Source organism: Myzus persicae, unplaced genomic scaffold, assembly GCF_001856785.1.
Source record: "Myzus persicae strain clone G006 unplaced genomic scaffold, MPER_G0061.0, whole genome shotgun sequence".
Taxonomy (NCBI): Eukaryota; Metazoa; Arthropoda; class Insecta; order Hemiptera; family Aphididae; genus Myzus; species Myzus persicae.
Genome location: NW_019102587.1, coordinates 144,301 through 168,967, shown reverse-complemented (window position 1 = coordinate 168,967; position 24,667 = coordinate 144,301). Strand labels below are relative to the sequence as shown.

The window sequence follows — 24,667 nt, the reverse complement described above, 5'->3', positions numbered from 1 at the left end:
ACGGAAATTATATTCGAGAAAATCACTGTAATGTACAACGATGAAGGCGTATTAAGTTGGCTGTCATTATACCCTTTCATATACTAGGGGCACAATAAACATATATTTGAAATATCGAATAAAACAATTTAAATAGTGAATTGATATACGGTAAAAAAAATTATATACATGAATTAGTAGTTTAAATTTGGGAAAATCATTCTAACCTTGGGGTTAATATGGATGAAAAACATTGAAAACGTTAATAGTTAATTCATAAAAACAATTATCAGCTGCTGCTCTATTTCAATTCTATATAAAAATTAGTGGAAGGTTATAATGTTTATATATTTTATCAAGAATAAATTGAATTAACTAAATGATAAGTCAAGATGATGGAAAGTCATTAGCATCTTATAAATATAATATAGAATCCCTGAATAAATAATTAAAATACGTCATGTATTTTTACAACAACACAATTTATTACATCTTCACCGGTAATTTTTAATTGCCTTTATAGTGTAGTTTTATTTTACCAGGCGTATCTTGAATTGTTCTTATTATTGAAGTCGAATAAGATTTAAAGTGCTCATGACCGTAAGTAAAAATAAATAAAAAAATGTTAAGTATTTCTTAGACGTCGTTAAATTCAAAATCGATAAACTAATTCATTTTTCATAGTCAGTAAGTATGAAAAAATATGTTTATATAAATTGTTGAAAAGAAAATATTTTAAAATCGATGTACACATATTAAATACACATTTACTTGATGAAAAACGCGTACTAATTATTGACCAATAAAAAAATAAAATACAAATACATTTTTAAGCAATTAACAAAATTAAATGCAATTTTAATTATGTTGGCTTATAACTATGCAAGTAGTGATACTATCACCAAGTTTCAAATGTTCAATCCAGTTAACTAAATACCTTATTAATATTTGTTGATCAAGCAATTTAAAATGTAATTATTCATACTTTGAAGATACTTCGAAATATTAGGCATGTTTTATTTTTTTTATGGAGGAAACATATTAAATAGAAAATTAATATATATTTTAAAATTATTAATTAATAATAGTAAGCAAAACATAAAAAAATATATATCTCTAGTAAATTGATTTACATTGTAATTTGTTTATGTCGTTTTTGATAAACATACAAATTGACATTGATTAAATTTTGCAATTTAAGGCTAATTTAAAGATGTTTGACAACTAACATACAAAATTTTATTTTTATTTTTCGCTTACGAATTTAAAACTGAAAATATTGACTTTTAGAATGAATAAAAAGACTGCTTCATTACTATGTTTAATATATAAAACATTACCACAAAAAACATAATGTGCTATAATGCTTTGCAGTATGTCTTACTATTAAATATTAGTAAATATCGAATTTTAAAAAATGACCACAATAACTCACTATACTATTTATACTAGTTTATAATTAACTACACGAATTGTGTGTGTCAAGTGTTTAGAGCAGATACTTCCGTCGTACTTTTTTACACTATTCTAAGCACGTAATCCGTAGCTACTACGACGCCTTATGATTGAAGGACCAATTGAGTGTGAGAAATAGGATATGCGAGACGGTTTTTGTGGCTGCGATAATTTAATAATTCATGCTCTCTGGACACCTTGAGACCGATGCACCACAATTGCCTATTCGGAACGCCGTGTTACAAAAATAAATATGTCTTGCTTAATGCTTATAAGTTATAACATTTTTATTATATTCGTTTTTAATTTAAGTTTTAGTAAAATGTTAGCAAAAACAATGAGCCGCCGTTTAAAGCTTGGCAGATGTGAATATTAAAATTATTTTGTATAGAAAATATGCATGAAAGATAAAAGGATATTAGGCAAAATCAAAACAATCAGATTTTTTATGGAAAATTATTTCAAAGGTGTATTAGATATTTCGCATCGAAAATTAACTGTAGGCTTTTTTTCGGTTATAACTGAAATGCGGAAGTAAAAAAACAATTGGCAAATTAATAGGTTTAGAAAATCATTAACCAACTAATGTCCAAGTTAAAACGCGTTGAAACCTGAGAGTATTAATATTTATTTATATTAATAATAATTAATATTCAAAAACGTTCTATTTAAAGTTTTAAAATTAATTATTCCTGGTTCTATTTTCTCAAAGTTAATTTATGTAACTAGAAGTTTTAAAATCAAAATCGTATATTAAACTCGAAATGTTTTACAATCTGTTCATTAAGATACTAAAACATGTATGAGATGACAAATATATTTGCACACTTGACATGTGACAGCAGATCTGCGTTTTGTAAAATTATTAAAACCTAACTTAATGCGAATAATTCAAAGCTTTTTTTGCAAACGTTTCTTTACACTAAATACCCATTTCAATTCCTTTTATTTTTACAAGCAGTGTGTATGCATATAAATTATACTACATTATTAAATCATAATATATTATTAATCACAATATTCATTGAATATTGTGTTCAAAAATTAATCTAAGATCTTAGGAATATTTGATTTTCCAAGAGATTTAATGCTATCTTATTATTTAATGGTTTGTTAAAGTTAAATGTTGATGTACATTGATTTTACTTACAAATTACAAAAACAGTGTCATTGTCGATAACTGTGGTAATTATTTATATTTTTTCTTCCTTTTAAAAGACTTAATAATAATATGTAGTAAATAAATTTAATAATATTTTAAAGCATTTACGAGCGTGATTGAAAAAAATCAACAAAAAGACAGCAGGAGACGGCGTTAATTGGTCATATCACCAACTAATAATAATAATAACAACAATTCTGATGGTTCCCTAGAAATAATTTTTTTTTCTTTTGGCGATCCCAGTGTTTATTAAAATGTGTAAATTGGCCTGTCAACTACAAAAGGTCGGACCACCCATGCTTTCGTGATGTACAACAATACTCTAAGAAAAGTGTTTTTTTTATTCAGTGTCTCCTAGATGTCGGTGAGGATTCTTGTTAAAGGCTCTATGGTAAATCGGTTTGTTGTTTAATTGAAAGGAGGATCCAAAATTATCTAAAATTTATTTTTATCTTAAATCACTTGTGGTTCGCTGATTTTTTGTATATAATTCTGAATGTGAAGCATTTTTATGAGTTAGTCTTGCTAATATTAGTGATTTTTGGTGAAATTGAATTTTTAAGTTCTATATAGTCATTAGTCATAGTCATTGTATTTTAGTTTTCCTGTGATTTAGTGCTTTATATGTGGTTTTTAATCTCTGATTTTCATTCCTAATTAAATTAGAGAACTTTTTTTTAAAAGGGATTGTTGGTTTTTCAATTAAGTAATTTACCAATGGTTCACTTGAGAGTAATATGCATATAAGATCTTTAGATATTATAAGGGATCCAAAAAAAATGTTCAAATGTTGAACGATTTTACAGATAGCGATAATTTATTTTTTGTGTGACAAGTTTTCATGTATATCTGTATATCGATTATTAATGCTTAGTCTCTTTTTGGAATCAAGCTAGAAACATTAGAGACAAATGATTATTTAATGTCGTTCAAGCCGATGAAAGTTTCTGGAGATTTATTATTAAATGTAGGCTGGTGTTGAAATGTAAAATTTAGAGTATTTTTTGCATATTTGGTGTAGAGATATATTTAGTAATTTAGATACATAGGTAGTCAGATAGTGAACGTTGAATTTTTAGGTTTTTGTGTATTTTTTTTATTATTATGGTTTGCACACACTAAACAGTTTGGTTATATTGTTGAATAGTAGACTAGATAATTATATTACCAGTAAAGTATAATACCAGTATATACTTAAACATTTTATTAGATAAGACATGTCTTGTCTATGTGATGCCTAGACAAAGACTGAAAGATAACATAATTGTATACAGTCAATAGTACAGTTAATAATACAGTTCATTTTATAATTTACATGTTTTAATTTTTAAATGTTAATGTATCAAGTATGTTATTTTTCTAAATTTATTTTCTAATGTGATATTTGATGTTTTATACTGAACTAAAACATTTTATTATCTATTAGAAATAAAGTTAAATTTACTTATTTATTTAATAAAAACAATGTCTTTTATAATTTCCATGACTTTTAGGTTTCTATGAAACACCATGGTTGTCATAGTCGTCTCAAGATTTATTCAATATTTTTTACTTCATGTAACCCGGCTGCAAATAGCCACAGATAGAATGAGTGAATGAAAGTGGTTACTATATGTTTTATATTTTTATCACGATATCTACATTTTTTTTATAATTCTATTAGAATCAATTTTATTTGCATCAACATTTATACGATGATACAATGAGTAATAACACTAATTATAATCCTCCTGAAGGCTGTGTACTAGCAATAATTTGTTTATCAAATTAGGGATAAAAAAATAGTAAATACCTTTTCTAACTGCGGCTGTGCTCCATGTGACTTTCATCAAGTATTAATTAGTTGTCTTACTCATTCTTTCATTAAACCCAATATAAAAAAAAATAATATTCACTCTCAGATTTATCGTCTCGTATATAGAAGACTGAAGTTCTTTCCCCTAACAATGTCAAACTAATTAATGCCGTTCTACATTTTATCCATTTTAAAGGTTTTAAAATTTAACAACGAGTGGACTTGAAATTGTATCCATTTTTTCTATAGAATGAATAAAATAATTTTTGCTAACATTGTTTTTATTAAAAAAATACTTGCTACCTATATAATACTTACACAAACTTTATGCCTAATATTTGATTTGTGGTTCTTAAATATAACTGAACTATTTTTTATAAATTTGAATATCAAAAATATATTATATGTAATGCAATATTATAATTTATAAGTATTCAATAAACTTTATGTAAATTACATGTCACAAACGTTTTATTCTAATATTCATTATCAGTATATTATGTACAACAAGTATATCACATTCACAGAATACAACTAGAGAAAGTTTTAGATTCAAAATCGAGCTAGTATAATGCTAAAAACGTTGAAAATAATAATAATAATAATAATAGGTAATAATACAATTATAATCGAGGAAAATAATATAAGTATCGTGTATCCTTCTGTATTGAATTATTGTTCTACATACAAATATTATATTTAATTTTCTGATATTTCAAAAGAGGTGTGCAGGCCATATAGTACCACTTTGACTAATTAAATACCTATTACATATTTATACAATAATGTTTGCTGTTCTCAATCAGACAAATGGTAAATTGTTATTTATGGATACGCAATAGTAACAAACTTTCATATTATATTTGCCCATAAGTACAAATACTACTGAAATAAATATTTTATTAGCAGCATAAATCATAATACTGAAGAGCACGCACGCACCAATACAACTTTTCTTTAACTCCAAAGGATGACATTCATAATACAGTGATGAACGTAGGTACGCATTATTATTTGTGTTCCTGTTTGGAATGATACACTGGTTGATGAGAGCCCACCAAATGTATTTATCATTTAAATATACAATGTGTCTCGTGAAGAAATGACAAACCGGTGTCATATGATAATACCTTATGCTATGAAAAAAAAACCCCATTTAAAAGGGAGTCTAACTTTTTATTTTTTCAGTCAAATGGGGAATTCAACTTTTTTTTTAAACAAAACTGGACCTACCATACATTTCTGATGTATCTTCAAAACGTTTCAACATTTATTCACAGTGTTTTTTTTTAAGTGATTTTATTATACTATCGACTAAATAAACACACATTATCAAAACAGAAATATACAGTTTATAATTATTAAATGTGTAAAAAAAATTTAAAAAGTAGACAAAAATTAGCATTTTTAAAATTTTTAAAACTCTAAATAACGCTGTATTTATAACTGCTTTAATTTTAATTTCATTCAATTATTATTAAATTATTTATACATTTATTCTTGATATGAAAAATAAAACATCAACAATTTTTTTAATTTAGTTTTAAAACGTTTTATGATGTTTAAGTTATAGTTTTTAGTTAGTGACTTTACGTGTTATGACTTAATGATATTATGAATATCTTTAAACTGTAGTATAAAGATGTATAAAACAACGGCTTTTTCATTGTATATACATTTTTAATACCTTATTCTTATTCTTATTCTTTACAGTAAATATACTTTTAAAAATAAAGTCAGTACTCTAGTACCTGTATATTGTAACTAAACAGTTATTTTTTAATCTATGATTTTTTATTTCATGAAAATATACTTCATTATTTTTTAAGGCATACTTCAAATCGTATTATTAATAGGGATGGACAAATTACTTGAAACAAAGTATCTAGGTATAATATTATACTCGATACATAAATGTTTACATCTAGAAACAAGGTACATTCAACATGGTTTACAAAATATTAGATACATACTAAGTATGCTCTCGAGGTTTTGTAATACATTAATAACAAAATATTACTAACAAAACACGTGATTGCTTCAACGGAGACTTAGGGACGACACACGGGTTGAGCGCGTGTTAAAATCACTCTTGAATCATGATTATATTATATTGACGGATTACGAAAATCATGTGTAACAGACCATTATGTCTCTAGAGCTGATAGCTGCACCATCCGATTTACGTGTCTACCGAGTGTGTGTGTGTATTTGTTGGGAGTCAATTTTAAGAGAATTAATCGAAAAGCTATCTGACGACGAACACGTGAACGCAAAATTTAAATAGCAATTAACGAAATTCCCTTTTCCAACGGTCGTTGTTATTATTACGCCTCGAAAATTTCGCAATCGGACACTGTAAAAACCATGTTTGTCACAGCTCACCCTCTTCATTCTGACTCTTTCGAGAAACGAAATTAAATTTCAGAGAAGTCATTTTGGATCCTCCACCACTGCGCACTCTGCCCGATACGGAAAATCGTGTGTGGAAGTATATAATATAAGCAAATGTTTCCTCTTCAGAGGGGTTATAAAAATGATAAACGTGGGGGGGGATACCCGACCCGACGAAAGAAGAAACATTTTATAGACACACGAATCGTTTTTAAATATTATTTTAGGTGTTTTAGAAAATCCTTTCGGATAGAATTTGAAAGAAAAACCTACCCCCAAAAATATATCGTGAACTATTCGTCCAATTTCGGGATGTGTCTGCGTATTGTACAGCGCCAACTTGGCATTTCTGTATAATATAAACCATTGGCTGGAAGAATACTCGTAGTACCGGCTATAATATAAACGTGATCGGAAACACTAAACGACTGAATTTAATCAAAACCCGGAATCCTCAGAAGTATAACAATAACTACACGGTTCCTGAGTATTTTACAGTTTCGATAAAAAAGACCGAAGCGTTTTTTTCTCATCCCGTCCAATCGTGAAAAATTAACTTCCTTTCCCGTGTTGTGATATCAGAACACAAACGTAAGAATTTTATTGAACACGGTCTGCAATTCGTTGGCTGAAGATCCGTCGCACGTTCAATATCATTCATCATAGTGCATTGAAATCATAAAGTATGATACTGTTGACGGCTGATTTGTTATATAACACAAACATAATTTAATAATATAAGTGCGATTTTATTTATCTCCATAGCATGAAATATAAAAAATAAATGAGATTATTTTGTACACAGTTTACAATGGTGTACAAATATAATATAATAATATGCTACATTGGAGGTTTTACTGTCGTCGACATATTTCAAAAATAGGTTATGCGTATAAAAGGTTCTAGTAGTCACTGTACTTATAAATGTAATAAGCACAATATTAAAATGACAAGATTTTCAACTCGGATAGAAGATTTTATTAAAAACGTTTGATTATTGTATTATAAATTTATTAAAAATGTACGAGAGAAAAATAATTAAATTAGCTTCTGTCAATTTCCGAGACAGCTTCTAAAAGAAGTTTTTATTTTTTTGAGAGTTTTACAATAATTTACAAATAAAAACTTATTTGTATAGATATTTAGCAAATTATATCCAAAGATTGTAAGTTTTTAACTTTTCATAAAAATTCATATGCTTACGTACGAGCTACTGAAACATTAAATAAATATTGTCATCGACATTGAATTCATTATTAATAACTTAAAAACTAAAATGATCAATAACCTAAAACAACATTATAATAATGCGGCAGAGCAAACAATGGTAATCTAAAAACAGATAAAAAAAAACGTTTTATCTACACTCTAATCGTATTATTAGTTGAACAATTTGAAATTATTAATTTAAAAATTACAGCAGATTAAATATCAACGTTTCAATAAAAAATGTATTTTAACAACATTTTTAATTAAATCTGTAGGGTGGAACAAATTTGAAAAAAAAAACATAATTCAATATGGATTCCACGCGCAAATGTGGAGGTGTAAATTTATTAGGATATGTGACCATTAACTCACCAGTTTGAGAATCGTCCCAGATAATCATATGGAACTTTGCATAAATTAAACTCAACTGTATACTCAAATGTTTGTCCGATTGGAATTATTAAAAAGAAACGTCGTTAATCCCTCTGTGATATTTCGCACTCGTATAATATTCAACGGTAAGTACTTAACCAATATAGGTACATCAATATTGCGCAAAATGTACTCTCGTATACTGAGTATTATTCTAAATTCTGTGTACAGAATGTAAAACTGCTGCATTCAGAGCATATTTGCATACGGATATGATGCATAACAGTGGTGTGTGGACTACTGGCACTTTTTAAATGAAATTCAAGTACGCACTTATATTTTTTTATGGTCTTCATATAGGTTAAAAGTCACGGAAAATATGAATTTAACACGCACTAAAACATTGTACGCATGTTTGTAAAACGTTTATAATACTAAAAATGTGAGCCTGCTATAATGTCATCATGCTCTCGTTATAGTCCAAGGTCGTGGTATCTCATGCAGGGTCGAGTGTAAAATTAATTCAACGATCTCCACACCGTTATTATTAACGGCCAACAGACTTACACAGTACGCCAAACACGGTTTGTTGTGGAGTTTTCGATTCGTAGTGTTCACATAATCACTGCCATTGTTGTTAGAAAATACCTGTAGCGGCTATTACACATTATTGTGTATAATTATTTTAACGGACTAGAGACGAATACAAATCGAATATACGTTTAGCTGTCGTATGTATACGAAAACTACTGTAGAAAAGGTTTTCGTTTTTTGATCAATATTTAAACCTTGAAACCGAAAAAGAAAATAACATTGCTACCCATAGTTGACCATTGTCCGAAACTTCATCTATTAGTTAAGATTTTACTCTATATAATATCAATCATTGATTACGACTAATTTGAATGCACATAGTCTATTAATCTGAAATTTATCTGCATCAACCTAACCTAACCATAATTTCAAAGGTACCACAGAACGTCTGAAATTATATAATAATGTAGGTAGTTATAAGTTGCTGACGGTCGTTAGTTTGGTTCAATTTAATTTATTAAAAAAATATTTATTTAACACACACCATATGGTATATATAAGCAATTTAATTATTTTTTAGTTTTCGATTTAATTATGGTCGGCAAATTATTTACAAAAGGGTGTCTTCCTATACATTTCACACGATTTAATTACTACAAAACTTTTAACAGAGACCTATAAAAATTATTTCGTAATAGCAAAATAATAATATTTTGGAATAAACATAATTTCATTAAAAGGCAAGTGAGAAGCATAAATACAATTATTTTAATATTTTATTATGACAAACATATTATCATAGCCGTTTTAACTGTTATATTAGAAACATAAATAGAGTTAATTTAATTTGCAATAAATATTATTTACCTTAAATATTATAATACCTTGAACTTTCTTGTAATAAAAATTTTTATTTAACATTAAATTTAAAATAATGTTTTTTTACAAAGTCTACCAAAATTATTATTTGTTAATAATAATGCAATATAAAAGTTGTCTTGTAATACACGATGTAAACGTCATTCCACGCTTTCAATATTTAAAACAATTTTCAAAGTTTTCAAAAACAAAACGTAAAAGTATATTTTTGATAATATTTTTATATAGGTCGCTCATAAAACGAAAGGAGTTATATTTTTCCTCTTATTACATTTTAATAAATAGCCACAAACAAATCCTCCAAAGTACTTCGTGTTTACTTTCTATACGAAGCCACTAATGTCTAACCAATTTTCAGAGAACATACTTTATGATACCAAAACAAATGCTTTTTGTTATAGAGGTCTACTATATTACGTAAAATCTAACGAACAAAATATAATAACGTGGTTTAAAACTTTTGATTGGAAACCTTATCACCTGCACATTCGTTGTCAACAAATTAATAACATCATGATGTAAATTATAATACTTTACACTTAGTAATATAGAATGCAATATGTGTTTGACTTTGACGAATTTTCTCAATATTTGTCAATGGTAAATAGTTCAACAAAAATACAAAAATTGCATACAATTAATCACACAGTACTTATAATATTATTAATATTATTAATTTTACTCTCTAGTCTTTTTAATATTAAATATTGTCATATTATATACTATTGTTCTTAGGTTAAATCTCAAAAGCTAAAAAGTAAAAGTTTTTTTGTTTTTTGGTAGAAATGCCGTTTTGAGTCGGAATAGTCGAGAAAATGGCTATAATATCAATAGGATTGCAGTTATTAGATTTAATTGATATGTTAATAGTTTATTATAAAACTGCACTATATGATGCAAAATATGAAAATATGAACATTTTCGAAAAAGTATAATAATATAAAGGATGTTATAACATAAATACAAGGAATGGTAATAATGGCACGTGCAAAATATACCCGACAATTATAATATACGCAAGAAGAACCACCGAGTGTTCCTGCTGTTCCATTTTGGAGTTAAGGGAAAACGCGGTGACCCACCCTGCATGCTACGGTTACGGATAAGACTCACTTTCTCATATCCTTCAGCGACGATCTCCTACTGGAGCAGATTGGCACGTCCTTGCCGATCTCCTGTGTGCGCAATACGCTCCGGGTCTTGGCCCGGGCAAAGTCGTGCCGCCGGCATCTCTTTGAGTTGGACCTGTACATCTGGGACACGGATAGCGAGTTGGTGCCGTTGACCAGGATACTTGGCGCGTTCGGAGATGTAGCCGGTGATATCTGCTGCTGTATTGCCAGCCCGTTGGTTGGACTCACGTTGCCTGATGAAGACGTGGACGTGGCTGATGAGATGTAATCGTTGATGTTGAGGAATCCGTGTGAAACGAGCCATTTGTTGATCAGGTCCAGTTCAATTTTTCGGAGGAAGTAGTCCTGACAGTGGTCAGGGTGGCTGTCCAGCCATTCCTCGACCACTGACAGCGTGATTTGTGTCATGTTGTCACCGTTCAACGCGGCGACGTCAGCCCCTTCATTCTCCCGCATGCATCAGCGTCCAGATCACAACAGATAGAAACCCGATGATGATTAGGTTTTGGTGTGCAAATGGCTGAATAGAAAACATAATATAGAATAATATTACAATTAGATATTAATGTGTGTTACATGGTATTATTATCTATGGTATTTCGAGTAATAGTTTTATGTATCGAATGTTTTAGGTTTCACTAGTATTTAATAATAAATTTTGCAGTAATCGGAAATGCTATTGGCTAAATTATAATGTATTACTATCATTATTTATGATAATATACAGATGTAAACTTACAATAATAATATTAACAATAGCGATCAGTGTTTTTTATTATTTAAATAAACATAATCAAGCCTAAATGAATATGTATGTTACGTCTTTCAGTCAAAATATAATGTATTATTGTTTAATACTTAATCCGGAAATATCGTACTTAAAATATCTTTAAATTGAATGACTATAAAAGTTGTCAAATGAGATTCCTAAAACAGTTGGATTAAAAACGATGGCAGAATTTAACTATTGGAGCAAGAAATAATTAATAATATTTTATAATTTATTAATAAATTTACTTGATTGTATTTCCTTACTGTCTTCAACATAATCAAAATACGAATTCGATTAAGTACCGACATGATTTTAATAGATTATTTATTATGACACGGCGTCTTGTATAGGCAATATCGCTACACCACTGTCATTGTTTCAGTTTTCCTGTCTCATATCTCTCAAGAGAACACAATGCTTGCATATTATTATTATGTTGTCTCTGCAATCGATACGTATATCATAACAACAATTTTATGTACATTAGAATTAACGTTGTGTTTTAGCTTCAATATTAAAATTGGTTACTAACCATACACCTCAAAAGGTAAGAATATTAAAAAAGTTATATTATACGTCTATTTTTACTATAATTAAATTAATTCCAATTTTAAATATTTCACATACTCATAACTTGTTTTTATATAACTTTAAATTCGATAATCAGTAAATTATCGAAAATATTAAATTTAACTACACAAAATCGGTTCTGCTGAAAATTTGTTGTATACCGTGTATTCTGTACAAGTACAATGAATTGGAGCGTGGCGTATTATAAACTATGGTTGGTTAAAGATTAAAATAAATTAAAATACGATTTAAGTGAGTAAATTAATTAAGATTAATTGATTAGTATATAGCGAGACGGAGGTTATGGCTACTAGGTGGTCTGAGGATTAGATTTTATTACTACTGAGTGCAATTTTAGGTCACTATAATAATGAAATAAATAATAATTAGCCATGGTTTAAAGTAAAAAAAAAAAACAATTATCAATACAATAATCACGTCATTAAAAAAAAAAAAACACTTGTGCCGTTATTGAATCAAGAAAAACACGAAGTGTTCAATATGAAATATTAAAATGTTCATAATATATTAGTGAAGTGATAATTATATGGTTAATAAAAAAATGTAACCACTCATGTATCTACACTACTTCCAAAGTTCCAACTTTACTATGCTATGAGCATATATTCTCTGGTATTTAGAATTCACCCTTTCACATTTTATCAAACACAATATCTAAGCTCATTTCTATGGCTTTAACACAGCATTCTAACTTTATATGTTGTGATACCAAAATGTTTGCTAAACAAATTTTGGTTTTTATAGGTAGATGTTATCGTTATTCATGTATGCATGTGTAATGTGTAACACATTATGTGTTCATGTAATCATGTATAGTACATGTGTGATATACAATATATATATAATGCACTTTCGAGGCTTTAAGGTTTTTTAAGATTAAACTGAAGTTTATTTAGTTTGCAGACAGTCTTTACTAAATAAGCCTACTAGATCCTGCTAAAAACATTGAACGCTTTGCCTCAATCCTGCGGATTGAAATCGTTGACAAATCACATTAGAGCAAAATAAGATAGTAACAAGTAGGTCGAAAAATAAAAATAAAATGATTTAAGATTTAGTTAAATTTATCATAGAGTACAATATAGGCAATTAATTATTCAAAAGTAAAGTTTACTATGTAATCACTTATCACTGATCATGTTAAGTAACCATTATTCTGATTTTGTTCAAAGCTGTTCAAGCGTTAAAATAAAAAACAAATCACGTCTTTTAATCATATATTTTATAAACCTTTATTTTTCAACAAACTAGGAAAGATAATAGTATTGTATAGTTATAAAAAAAATTGAATAAAGTAACAATATAGAAAACGACTTCAGTTAGCGTGTATTTAAACAATATTCTATTAATAATAGTTCCGAAATATCACACTAAACAATATATTATTATACGTATTTTAAAAAACCAGTGAATTTAGTCGACAACTGTATAGTAGGGTTTAAGTATATAAATAATAAGAAAGCTACATGCCATATGTGTTCATTTGAATTTAACGATTTGATACAAAATTCCGACATTGTGGATGCTTTTATTTCGAAGTTAGTTTTATAATTTATTTATATTATACTTAGTAATTTAGTAGAATGAACTCATTTTTAGGAGAAAACATCGCATATATCATACATAAATAAATATTACATTATATCATATATTATTGTTATTATCTTATAATTCAAAACCGACATATGTGATGTAAAAAGGTTTCTGGAGTTAAAATTAGAATAAATATTTTAAAACTTTCATTGTGTATGGACAATTTTAGTTTTAGTAGTAGTAAAATATTTTGAAAATCAATGTTTAATATTTTTTTAATTACAACAGTGAAATAACAAAAATAGTTTGACAGGAAATTATTATTTTACATTTAAGTACCTATTCAATTACGTCTGAATTTAAATTTCAAACGCTCTCAAAAACTAATGTGACTCTGACCTTTGATTTGATTTCAGTAAAAACCACTTATGATAATTCTCTTATTCGTTCTAATACTTGTAAAATAATTTTGCTACTACCAAATTTTTTTAATTTCTTATTTTTATACGTTTGGACTTACGAAAAAATATAAGTCAATAAAAGATTATTAGAAAAGTAGAACGTTTTAAATATTAAATCTATATAAAGAGCACGAAAATATTTTGTAAATTATATTATCATTGCAACAAAATTTAAATACAAATATTAATAGTGGATAGAAGTTTGTATAGATATATATTTTTAAAACATGACAAATAACCCAAATTAGTTGAACAATATTTTTACGTATGTGAATTTTACCGTTTTACAGTAATATGTTTTCTGTTTTTCCCAATTTTATTGAAAAATACTGTGAATATTTATTTTACTATTGGCCTCCTTCTACCCTCCAAACCAAATACTAGTTAGATCCAATTTTCTACTAGAATCAACTTTCAAAGTTGAATATTGAAGCACTTGTACTAGTGCAGAAAATGACAGACACAAAAAAACTATTATAAATCCAATGCATTCACCATTTCGCTCAGAATCTAAAAATCGTTCAATATTCGAAAACATAATATTTGGAATTTATTGACTGCATTGCGGCAAGATGGTGAAAAATGCTGCTTTGCACAGTTGCTATCAATTGTATACTGCACCAGCATAAAATTTAATTGAATACTAATATTATTGTGCAGACGGTTTCTTGGGAGACACGCCTCTGAGTACCGTGAGTTATACAATAGTACTATTGAGTGTTAACCTGTCATTGTGCAATATATTATATGTGTTTAAGTGTATATAGTGTGATTAAGATCAAAACTTTATATTTAAAAATATGGAAGTACATAAAAAAATTATAAGTTTATACTCCTAAAAACTGAAAATATAATACATCCGGTCATTAAATAGCTACGTGGCCAACGAGTAATATTTAAAGTAATAATTAAATTAATAGGTAGGTAATTCAGCGTAAAAAAAATCATACAGTATACATAATACTCGGTGCACAAAGGTTGTTGAGCAGATTGTTTGTGATTGGGGGGGGGGGGGGATAAAAGTAAAGAGGGTTGTCGGTGAGAGAGAATCCAAATAACTATATACCGGAACCACCCCCCACCCATCATCATTTCCACTGAAATCTTTATCCCTTATTTCCGGTCGGCTTCCGTGGTGCCGTGAGGCCATGCGACTGCGCGCTGACGTCACAATGACGACGAAACAATACCAGCAATAATAATAATAATAATTGATATTCACCGCTTGCATCATACGCGTGTTTCCAGTATATATTATGTTGTGCTGCGACCTCCAACCCCCCTCCATATTCTACACAGTCTTCTTCCTTGGATCGCGGCGACCCTTAATAGTTAATTCCTTTCTGCCAAAATCTCAAAAACTGCCACCCATCCCGTCCACTACCGTGACACACTGACACGCGTGACCTTTCACGAAAGACAGCGGAGGTAATCTCGTGAATTCAACTCGCATAGTATGTTTTATAATATCCTCTTCAAAACGAGTTCCTCTTACGGCTGTATTACATAATACTCAGCCACACACGTGCACAACACTCGCTGCACGCGAAAAATGGTTGATACATAATATGTTTATTATCATATATCGTATATTTATAAAATATATAAATGTATATAGTTGGGTGTGTGTGCACGAAAAACTTCAGTACGCATGTAAGGATCAGTTTACGATTTTTTTTCCATCGAGGAAAATGTTATATTGTTTCTTGTGTTCAGACTTTAGATCGAGTTGTAAATCTGTTTCTGATTGTGGTGACGCCCGTTAAGGTAACCTCTGAGGATTCTCACTTCGTAGTCCAAATGTCGACAAGTTGTAATGTCCAAAAGCGGTCAATATGAACCTACTTGATAGTAGTTGTGAAAAGAATATAACTGTGCCATTAAGTATTTTTCATTTTGCTGTTTTCCCATAAAATAATAGTAGCAAAGCTTAGTTTATTGATGATAATATGTATTGGCTATTTTTTACTCGCTGACATTAATAGTAATGCTATCTTAGGATCAATCGAAATTCTACGGACACCTTGAGTTCTTACTCAACTTATACGAAATATTTACTTAAAATGTATTGTTAAGAAATCGATGTCCCTATAAATGTGTTTTATATACGGAATGTGAAAGTGATGAACCTTTAGAGATGAATCATTGAAGAGTAAACTAATAAATTGTTAAAAGAAATATGAATGATGGGTCTTTTAAGAAGAAAAAGATAAACAGAAAATAATGACCAAAGTACAATACTACAATGGAGACAAAGGTAGGACAAAGGATTAATACATGAGGTCTAAGAATTTTAGTCAACATCAATCTTACTCAGTAACAATAAATAGGTAGATAATGGCCCAAGTTTTTAAATACATCTTTAACATTAAAAGAAATATTTTTGAATAGAATCATAAATGAAAGTGATATCCTATAGCGTTATATGCTTAAATAAAATTGTAGATTACTAAGTTGAAACTTGGGTTAAAGGATCCAAATTATAATTTATATTATTTTCATTCATTGGAATATTGTATAGGTACTATATTAATGTAATAACGTTTATTAGTATCTTAATTATTATTTGAATTAACATAATATACACATTTAATAAGGATATATTAATTGAATATTATCCTTATTTATATGATCTATATGATTTGTATAAATAAGATCTGTTATCTCTTCCACTAGGCTTTTAGAGGCAATCATTTATACATTTTTTGTAACATTTATTTCTTTAAATTTAGTAAATAAAACTACTAAAATTACTACCTATATTAGTTATTTATTTAATTAATTACTACCTATTTAATTAATTATTACCTATATTATAATTATTATCGTACGTTATTCGGTACTACGTAGTACTACTATTTAAACATTTTCTACTAAATTTAGTAATATGCTATATAGGGCAATTTTATTCAGCACACAACATTTTGGATTCCCAAACAAATAAAATTCACATTAACATTTACATATTACAATAGCTTTGTTATGAATACAGAACAATACATCTGGACACATATTTTAAAAAAAAACATTATATACCTACTGTAGTTACATAATACCATCAACCAAAAGTACCTAGGTAATGCATTATAATTACATGAACCTTAATCCGATATTACAAAATTTACTTTTTTCTTCAACAATCAACACTTAAGCCTCTAGAGTCTAGGCTAATATGAGTAAGTTCTAAGTGTATATAATATAAAATATATTAAGCAGTGAAGTATGGTATAGAGGATCAATGTTGGTTCTCTAGTCACTACATGACTAATCTAAAATTTAATATAGGTACCTATAGTTATTAACTATACCTCTTGTTCAAAATTTTACTTTTATGTATTGTAATTCAAAAAGGTAATTTTTATTTTTTTTGGAACTGTCACGCATTACATTATAATATATTATGGGTAATACAAAATGTTTTACTTAGAATTGCACTTTAATATGAGATCTGTCACTGATTCTATATAATAAATCACCGATTGATATCGATGGTGACGTCAGTTCACGTGCCGATCGATCGATTGCGTGGCAGGTTTTGAGACAAGAGTTTCACCCCATTCTAAAGCCTCCACGCCGTGACAATTACTATTATTATTATTATTATCATTATTATTATTACGCGTATAATAGACTCATTCTTCGACTTGGGATCAAACTTTCCAACCACTCACCACTATCTTAGGTACCATCAACTCCAGCGACCTACATCATCGCTCCGAGTCGGAATTGTATATAAATACAATATATCTAGCTCGGGTATGTGAAGTGGTGGGCGTTAGTGGGAAGGGATTTCGCCTGGAAAAGTTCGACGAACTCTGTCAGTTTTCCGGCCATAAATCCCGGAAACTAGCCGATGTGAACGAATGTGTGTGCGTGTGTGCGTTTCGACTGTGACGTAGAAAACGGTTATCTCGCTCCTATAACACTCTTTGCCATCGGATTCTATTTTTTCTTTCTTATTTTGTGCAATAAACAAAACTTTATTGTGATAAGTAAATGTAATAATAATAGATACATTAGATAGCGATACCGAAAAATTGTTGGGTGTGAGTGGGGAAACCGGTCATGCACGGCAGATTCTATTAATTTTAATATGTGTTGTTTTGTTAATTAATTGTTTTGCATTATTATTCAAAAGAATCTCGTGGTAAATGTATTTCCTGCCTCTTTGGTTGATTTTTAGGACTATCATACAAGTGATTAGGGGTTTGAGTGGAGTTGAAATAAGAATTTTTATAGTGTCGTGTTGCAAATTAACTGTTGATATTCATAAGCCCTTATTTAGTGCGATTATACTATTATGAGATGCTGTGGGACTCCAGTTATTTGTCTAAGATAAATAGTGTAAAAATCTTGTAGAAGTATTATAATAGAGGGCTTGGCTTGACCCCAAATTTTAATACTGTATGATCAAGAGTGTACATGCCACTACGGTCAGCATTTCCGTCACTAAACTCTTATCGGCCACTGCTCTTAGCACTTACAATAAATAACTCTTTTTCCCTCACTTTTATCCTTCTCTTCCTACGCGTTATACACAGTTAGTCAACTCCATGCAAAATTAATTGTAATGTCTTTAGTGACCCAATGAAAACAAAGCCATAATTTTATATAATTTATTTTTTTTACGTTTTTGAATATAACTTCTGCACGGTATTGCCGTCTCTTCTCTGTTTCACTCTTTGGATAGGTCAAATCATATCGTTACAGTAGGACTGTCATACGGTCATTGCCTGAAGCCTCAGGCGTGCATCCAAATCTGGTTGGCCTACCCTGACGCCTTCAATCTTTTTGGTAAACGCACTTGCTTCAAATTCACTGTATCGAAATCATCGATTCTCATACAAAGGAGGTGTTATTACTTATTATTGTTTTATAATATATTAAAATGTAATGGTAGTATAGTGGGTGGATTATAATAATTACGCATGAAGTCATATGTTAGATAGTTTTCATTGGTTTTGGTGTGTTCGGCCCAAGTAGGTAAGCCGTTTGTTCAGGTGAACTCTTATTAGTATTTAATTGCGTTTCGAATTTATATTTTATATAGCCACATGGCTAAGCGATGGTTGAAGGTTTTCATTTCTACTAAAGTTGTCAATAACATGGACCGATTTCAATTATTTCATATTGATTTTCCATTTATTATAGGATATATTTATTTGATGCAAGTTTCATCTACATAAGTTGTTTGAGTTGTTCGATTTATTTTGTAGAGATGAGTGGTGTAAATATTGTAGACGATTATACAGTATACACTTCTCCCTTGGTGGGAGAGGGGGTATACCAGTGTTGACTTTATATTAAGATAATAAGAATCATTATTTTTTGACCGCGGAAAATCTTTCTTCGAGATACGACTTTAAAATTTAAAAATATGGAGCGTGTATAAACTATTTTAATTTTAAAAGCAGTTTATAGTGCGAGATGCAGTCAAACGCCTGTGTGACATCAAAAAAATACAACTGGTCCATGTTTTTTTTTTTCAATTGATGATAATATTTCATTGATGATTTTTTGTGTAAATGTTATTGGTATACATTGTTGAATGATAAGAATAGAATACAAATTGAATTTTTGGTATGATTTCATCCCCAGGTATAATTGGTACAGTTCTATTGACGAGTAATTTTTCAAAGTATTAATAGTGTCCATAATTCGACTATTGTGCAGTAAGTCACTTTTTTTATAATTTATTTTTTTAAGGAATTAATATTATGATTGAAAATTTTAATATTAAGAGAAAATTGAATAGCCAAATCGCCTCAAGCATAGCATTTTAAACGTAATTTACTCTCCCAGTACTATAAAAATACCTCTCTGAAAAAATTATATTGATATTAATAACAAATGAAACAACTAATAAAACGTTTATGAAAAACAAATACATTGTTTGATATAAAGAATATAGATAGTTATTCATTATTATTTCAAAAAATATACAATTTTAATCTATAATATTTAAGTCAAATTAAATGTCTTAAAAACCTTTTTCTTTTTATTGTAAGTTCTTATTATTTCATTATTATTTATTATAAATATATCACATTAAGTCGTTTGTAGTATTCTATTTACATCAAAATGTATTTATTCACCCCACCATAGTAATGTACGATCAATTACTACTAACAGTATAATATTTACTTATTATTTTCGTTTCACTAAGAACTTAAAACTCATAATTTCAATTTCAGCATCAACTATCATTTGAAAATCAATACTTAAATCTGAATGCTTGAACACAATATATTAGAAAATTATTTTTTTCTACCCATTGTTTTTGAATCTGAGGAAGAATACCACACACAATAATAGTATGATATAGAATTACAATATAATTTTCCAAGTAGTGCTTCAAGGATATTCATAAATGAAAAATGTAATAACGATATGATTTCAGAGGAGAAACTCAGAAACAAGTCATGCAGTACACAATATTATCCACACAGTCAGATAAAACTAAGACACAATTATGTGTATTTTGTTAGCGGAAAACGTTTGACACGATGGCTGTATTATAATTACATGCACTGACCATATCATGTGTTGAGTTTGATTTATTTTGATTATTTTATTTTTTAATTTCAATCATTAGGAATGAAAACACATGTAACAATATTGCACGTGGCGTCAAGGAAGATGGTTTTCTTTCAACGATCAATATTCAAGTACCATCACAATATTCTGATGTATAATTATATAGGCCAAGTGTATCGTGGAGATAACACTACAGTTCGGTTTATTCTTTTTTACTTTACATAATGATTGTGGAAAAAAAACCAAACACATACAATGCCCAACTCAATATTAAAAAGTGCTCATATACCTAATACACTAACAGGTTTCTGTCAATACTTTTCATATTTATTGGGATTTACTTAAATTATAGAAATTAAAAATGTGTAAAAAAAAAATACACTGAAAACATTTAAAAACCGTCGAAGTCGTGCCATAATGTCTCTCTGGGTAATGATACGAAAAACAAATATAGTATATATAGTATATATAATATGCAGTACGGATAAAACGATTTACTTTTGGGAATATTGTGTATCATAGGTAAACAGAATACAATGATTCTATTATGGTCATCCACCAGTTTATGGCAATCACCAGGCTACAATGGTGTCACAAAAATGATAAATAAAATGAAAAAACTACAAGATAAAAATACTTGCCACAATCTTACACTGAACCATTTTATAGATAACACTAGATTTTTTTAACTTCGTGTATTTTTGGTAAGTTTAGAAATACCAAGACTGAATTAAGGCACTCGTTAGAGCAACGTGATCTTAAGAGGCTTCTATAGTGAGCTCTAGTTGGATTCGTACAACGCAAAACTTGTACCTACTGTAAATTCAAAAGAATTGAAAATTGAATAGTATTTAATTAAGAAGTTGGTAAAAATATACTAAACACTTGTCAAAGATATTTCAAATTCAACAAATAAAATAAAAACAAAAACGTAGTAGGCACTTCAAATGTATCACCTTGGGCGCAGAGAAAGTATTGGATTCTAGATCAGATATAAAGCGTTGTACAATGTCTAATAAAATTGGTGATAAAATCAAGTTGCCGAGTGAAGTAATTTAAGTTAAATTTATATACATACTCGTTTATACATAGTATATGAACAGTTTTTAGTAGATAGTTAATGCTCCAGATGAATAATTGACCAATAGCCATTGACCTAATTTGGATCCCCTATTTTTCACGAATTCATATAATCGATAAGTATTGACCATTATATACACTTTTCAAAGTTATTCCTATAATAATTATTATAAACTTACAATATTTAATTGGTCTATAAGAGATAAGTGTCGACATTTTAATGAACAAAAACCATATTCATTATTATGTAGAGTATAAAATCATCCGGGTTAGGATAAACGACTGGTACTATATATATATATTATGAGTATAAGGTTAGTCGACTTTAATGAACACCGCACTCATACATATTATAAGTATAACGTTTTAGCGACCTTCACAGATTTCCAATGGTAACAGGGTTACAAGTTCTATAATTCCTCCCTATAATCGCAATTAAACTTTAGTCAGCAATAACCGATTATTTAATGAATCGTTAATCGTAATAACAACACATGTATAAGTAGTGAATGTTTTGTTTTTTTAATTTAAACAAGAGAAAAATACTCTATAATATTCTATGCAAAAGGATATGAGAGTTAATTTAAGATTGTAAATAACTCAAGAATATTGAAAAAAATTAACTACATGATGACGTAGACATTAGAACTTATCAGGAACCTTATTTTTTTTAACACAATTTTCAAGTTTCATAATTGCAGATAACAAAATAAAATATGCTGTTGTATTGAATCAAGCTATTTATTTAATTTCAACGCACACAATACTGCAACACAAAATCATCAAAAAATTCACTATAAAATTTAAAAACTTAAAACTTGAAAAAAAGTATTATTGTCAAAAAAAATTAATTAAATACAACAATTTAAAAAGACTAGGTATATAAGTAATAACATTCTCATTAATTAGTCGAATGTAATATCCATCCATCCACCCAAAAACTTTGTCTGCCTATTTTGCTCATACATCATATTTATTTCTGTATAAAAAGCAATTATAATTATAATAAATAAATAAGTAATTCATTTTGTAGGAAAAATCGGACAAATTTTAACATCGTTGAAAAACCAATTACAAGAATAATGTCTGCATAATCTATTGCACGAAAAAATAATTTTCAATTATTATATTTATTATACCAATATTGAACTTTTTTACATACATAAAATAATATAAGAATTGACTATAGGCTACTGGGCTACTGCCGAAATAAATGTAAAATTAAAATCAATGATTTTTATCATGAGCTTTTTCAATTTTATACACGATACGAACGAACTTTAATGTTTAGCCAATCGTATAATACAGACACGATCACAATATAATAATATTATAATTCGTTAGATTTTAACAATGAAAATAGTCGTATAACAATATGGCTGAAGAAGCATGAAAATATAATAAGAAAAAAAACTTTAATAAGTTCAAGGTGAAGGGGAATCGTGAAAAATACTGACACAATGAGAGCAAACAAAATGGCGACTGGAGTAGAACTAGCACCAATTGCGATGTGTCTTAGTATATTTGTGGACGGGATTAAGTAGATTATTAAATTTCTTTTCAAAAATAAAATTATTTGGCTGACCCCCGAGTTTCTCCGGCATACCGAGAGAATCGAATACTACTTTACCCTATTGTCTGCAGCATGTTCATATACATATAAACGTCGGTTCACTATATGACACGACTTGAAAACGAATCCGATTTTTACCGTAGTGAAATTGAAATCCAGAAAAGTATTTTATTTTTCAATGAATAAAATAACATCAGAATAATACATAATCTTGTTATGATATCACATGGTGGGTGTTATAATATTATTTGTATCGCGAAACAGAGCGGCAGGACCTGTATAAGGAAACGGAGCTATAATAAATAATAATAAACCTACTGTACCTATTACGAAGGGCAAACATATTTTTCTCCACTCTTATGGTGACAACGAAATAAATTAAAATTAAAACTGCTTTCAGACCATCGTGGTGACCCATATTATTACAGAACATAAATACTTAATAATAATATTATAGTATGATGTTACGGTTAGCTTCGGAAAATCGTTCAAACGAAATGTGTTATTGTATTTTTGACACACCACCCGTCACTGAAGTATTATAGAGAAATCCTGTAAGTCTCCGGGGTGGATTATCGAATAATTTGTTTTAAGGCTCAATAAAGGTAGAACGATTGAAACAAAATCCGGACAAACCCGACGCGAAAAAATCGAAATACTCCTTTTAAAACGCCGAATTCACTCGGGACGAGCGGATTTCCCAAGCGTCTGCATCGAGGAAGGGCGAGGTGGTCCGAAGACGGTCTCAGACGTGATCCAATTCGGATAACCGTCGTTGCAGCAATCATCGTCATGTGCCTGCAGAGACGGTCAAAATGGCGATAAATTTACCAGGAAAACAAATCACCCGTCGAATTTAATAAATATATATATATATATTACCTATAGGTGTAACAATTGATTTTTACTACTGAAAACACAATAAAAAACGATTTGTATTGGTGGAAGCTGCCGAAGTGGTCCTACAACTTAAAGATCCAAAGTAGTCCTGTTTTCGATTTTTTTTTATTATAATATTTATATTTCACGGTTACTCGTAAACAAAATAAATTTGTTGTAACAGAGTCCAAAACTTAACCTTTTATTTAATACTTAAACTTTAACAAATCTTAAAAAAAAATGTACAGTTTGATCGAAATATTATTGATATTTTTTCAGTGCGATCATACATATATTTTATTTACTCTTTATTTTTAATACCATTCTTG

General features: G+C 28.8%; 1 protein-coding gene across 2 annotated transcripts in view; it reads right to left on the bottom strand.

The window, feature by feature from the left end:
- Positions 1 to 24,667, bottom strand: part of LOC111032620 (dual 3',5'-cyclic-AMP and -GMP phosphodiesterase 11A-like) — a 90,981-nt gene that overhangs the window by 28,474 nt on the left and 37,840 nt on the right. Inside the window, exon 2 of one of the 2 annotated variants that reach the window (XM_022313018.1) lies at positions 10,893 to 11,432. In XM_022313018.1, coding sequence (XP_022168710.1) covers positions 10,893 to 11,368 — 476 coding nt within the window. In that variant the 5' untranslated portion in view covers positions 11,369 to 11,432. Of the gene's footprint in view, positions 1 to 10,892; positions 11,433 to 24,667 lie in introns of those variants that run through there. The other variant, XM_022313019.1, reaches the window with a different exon arrangement.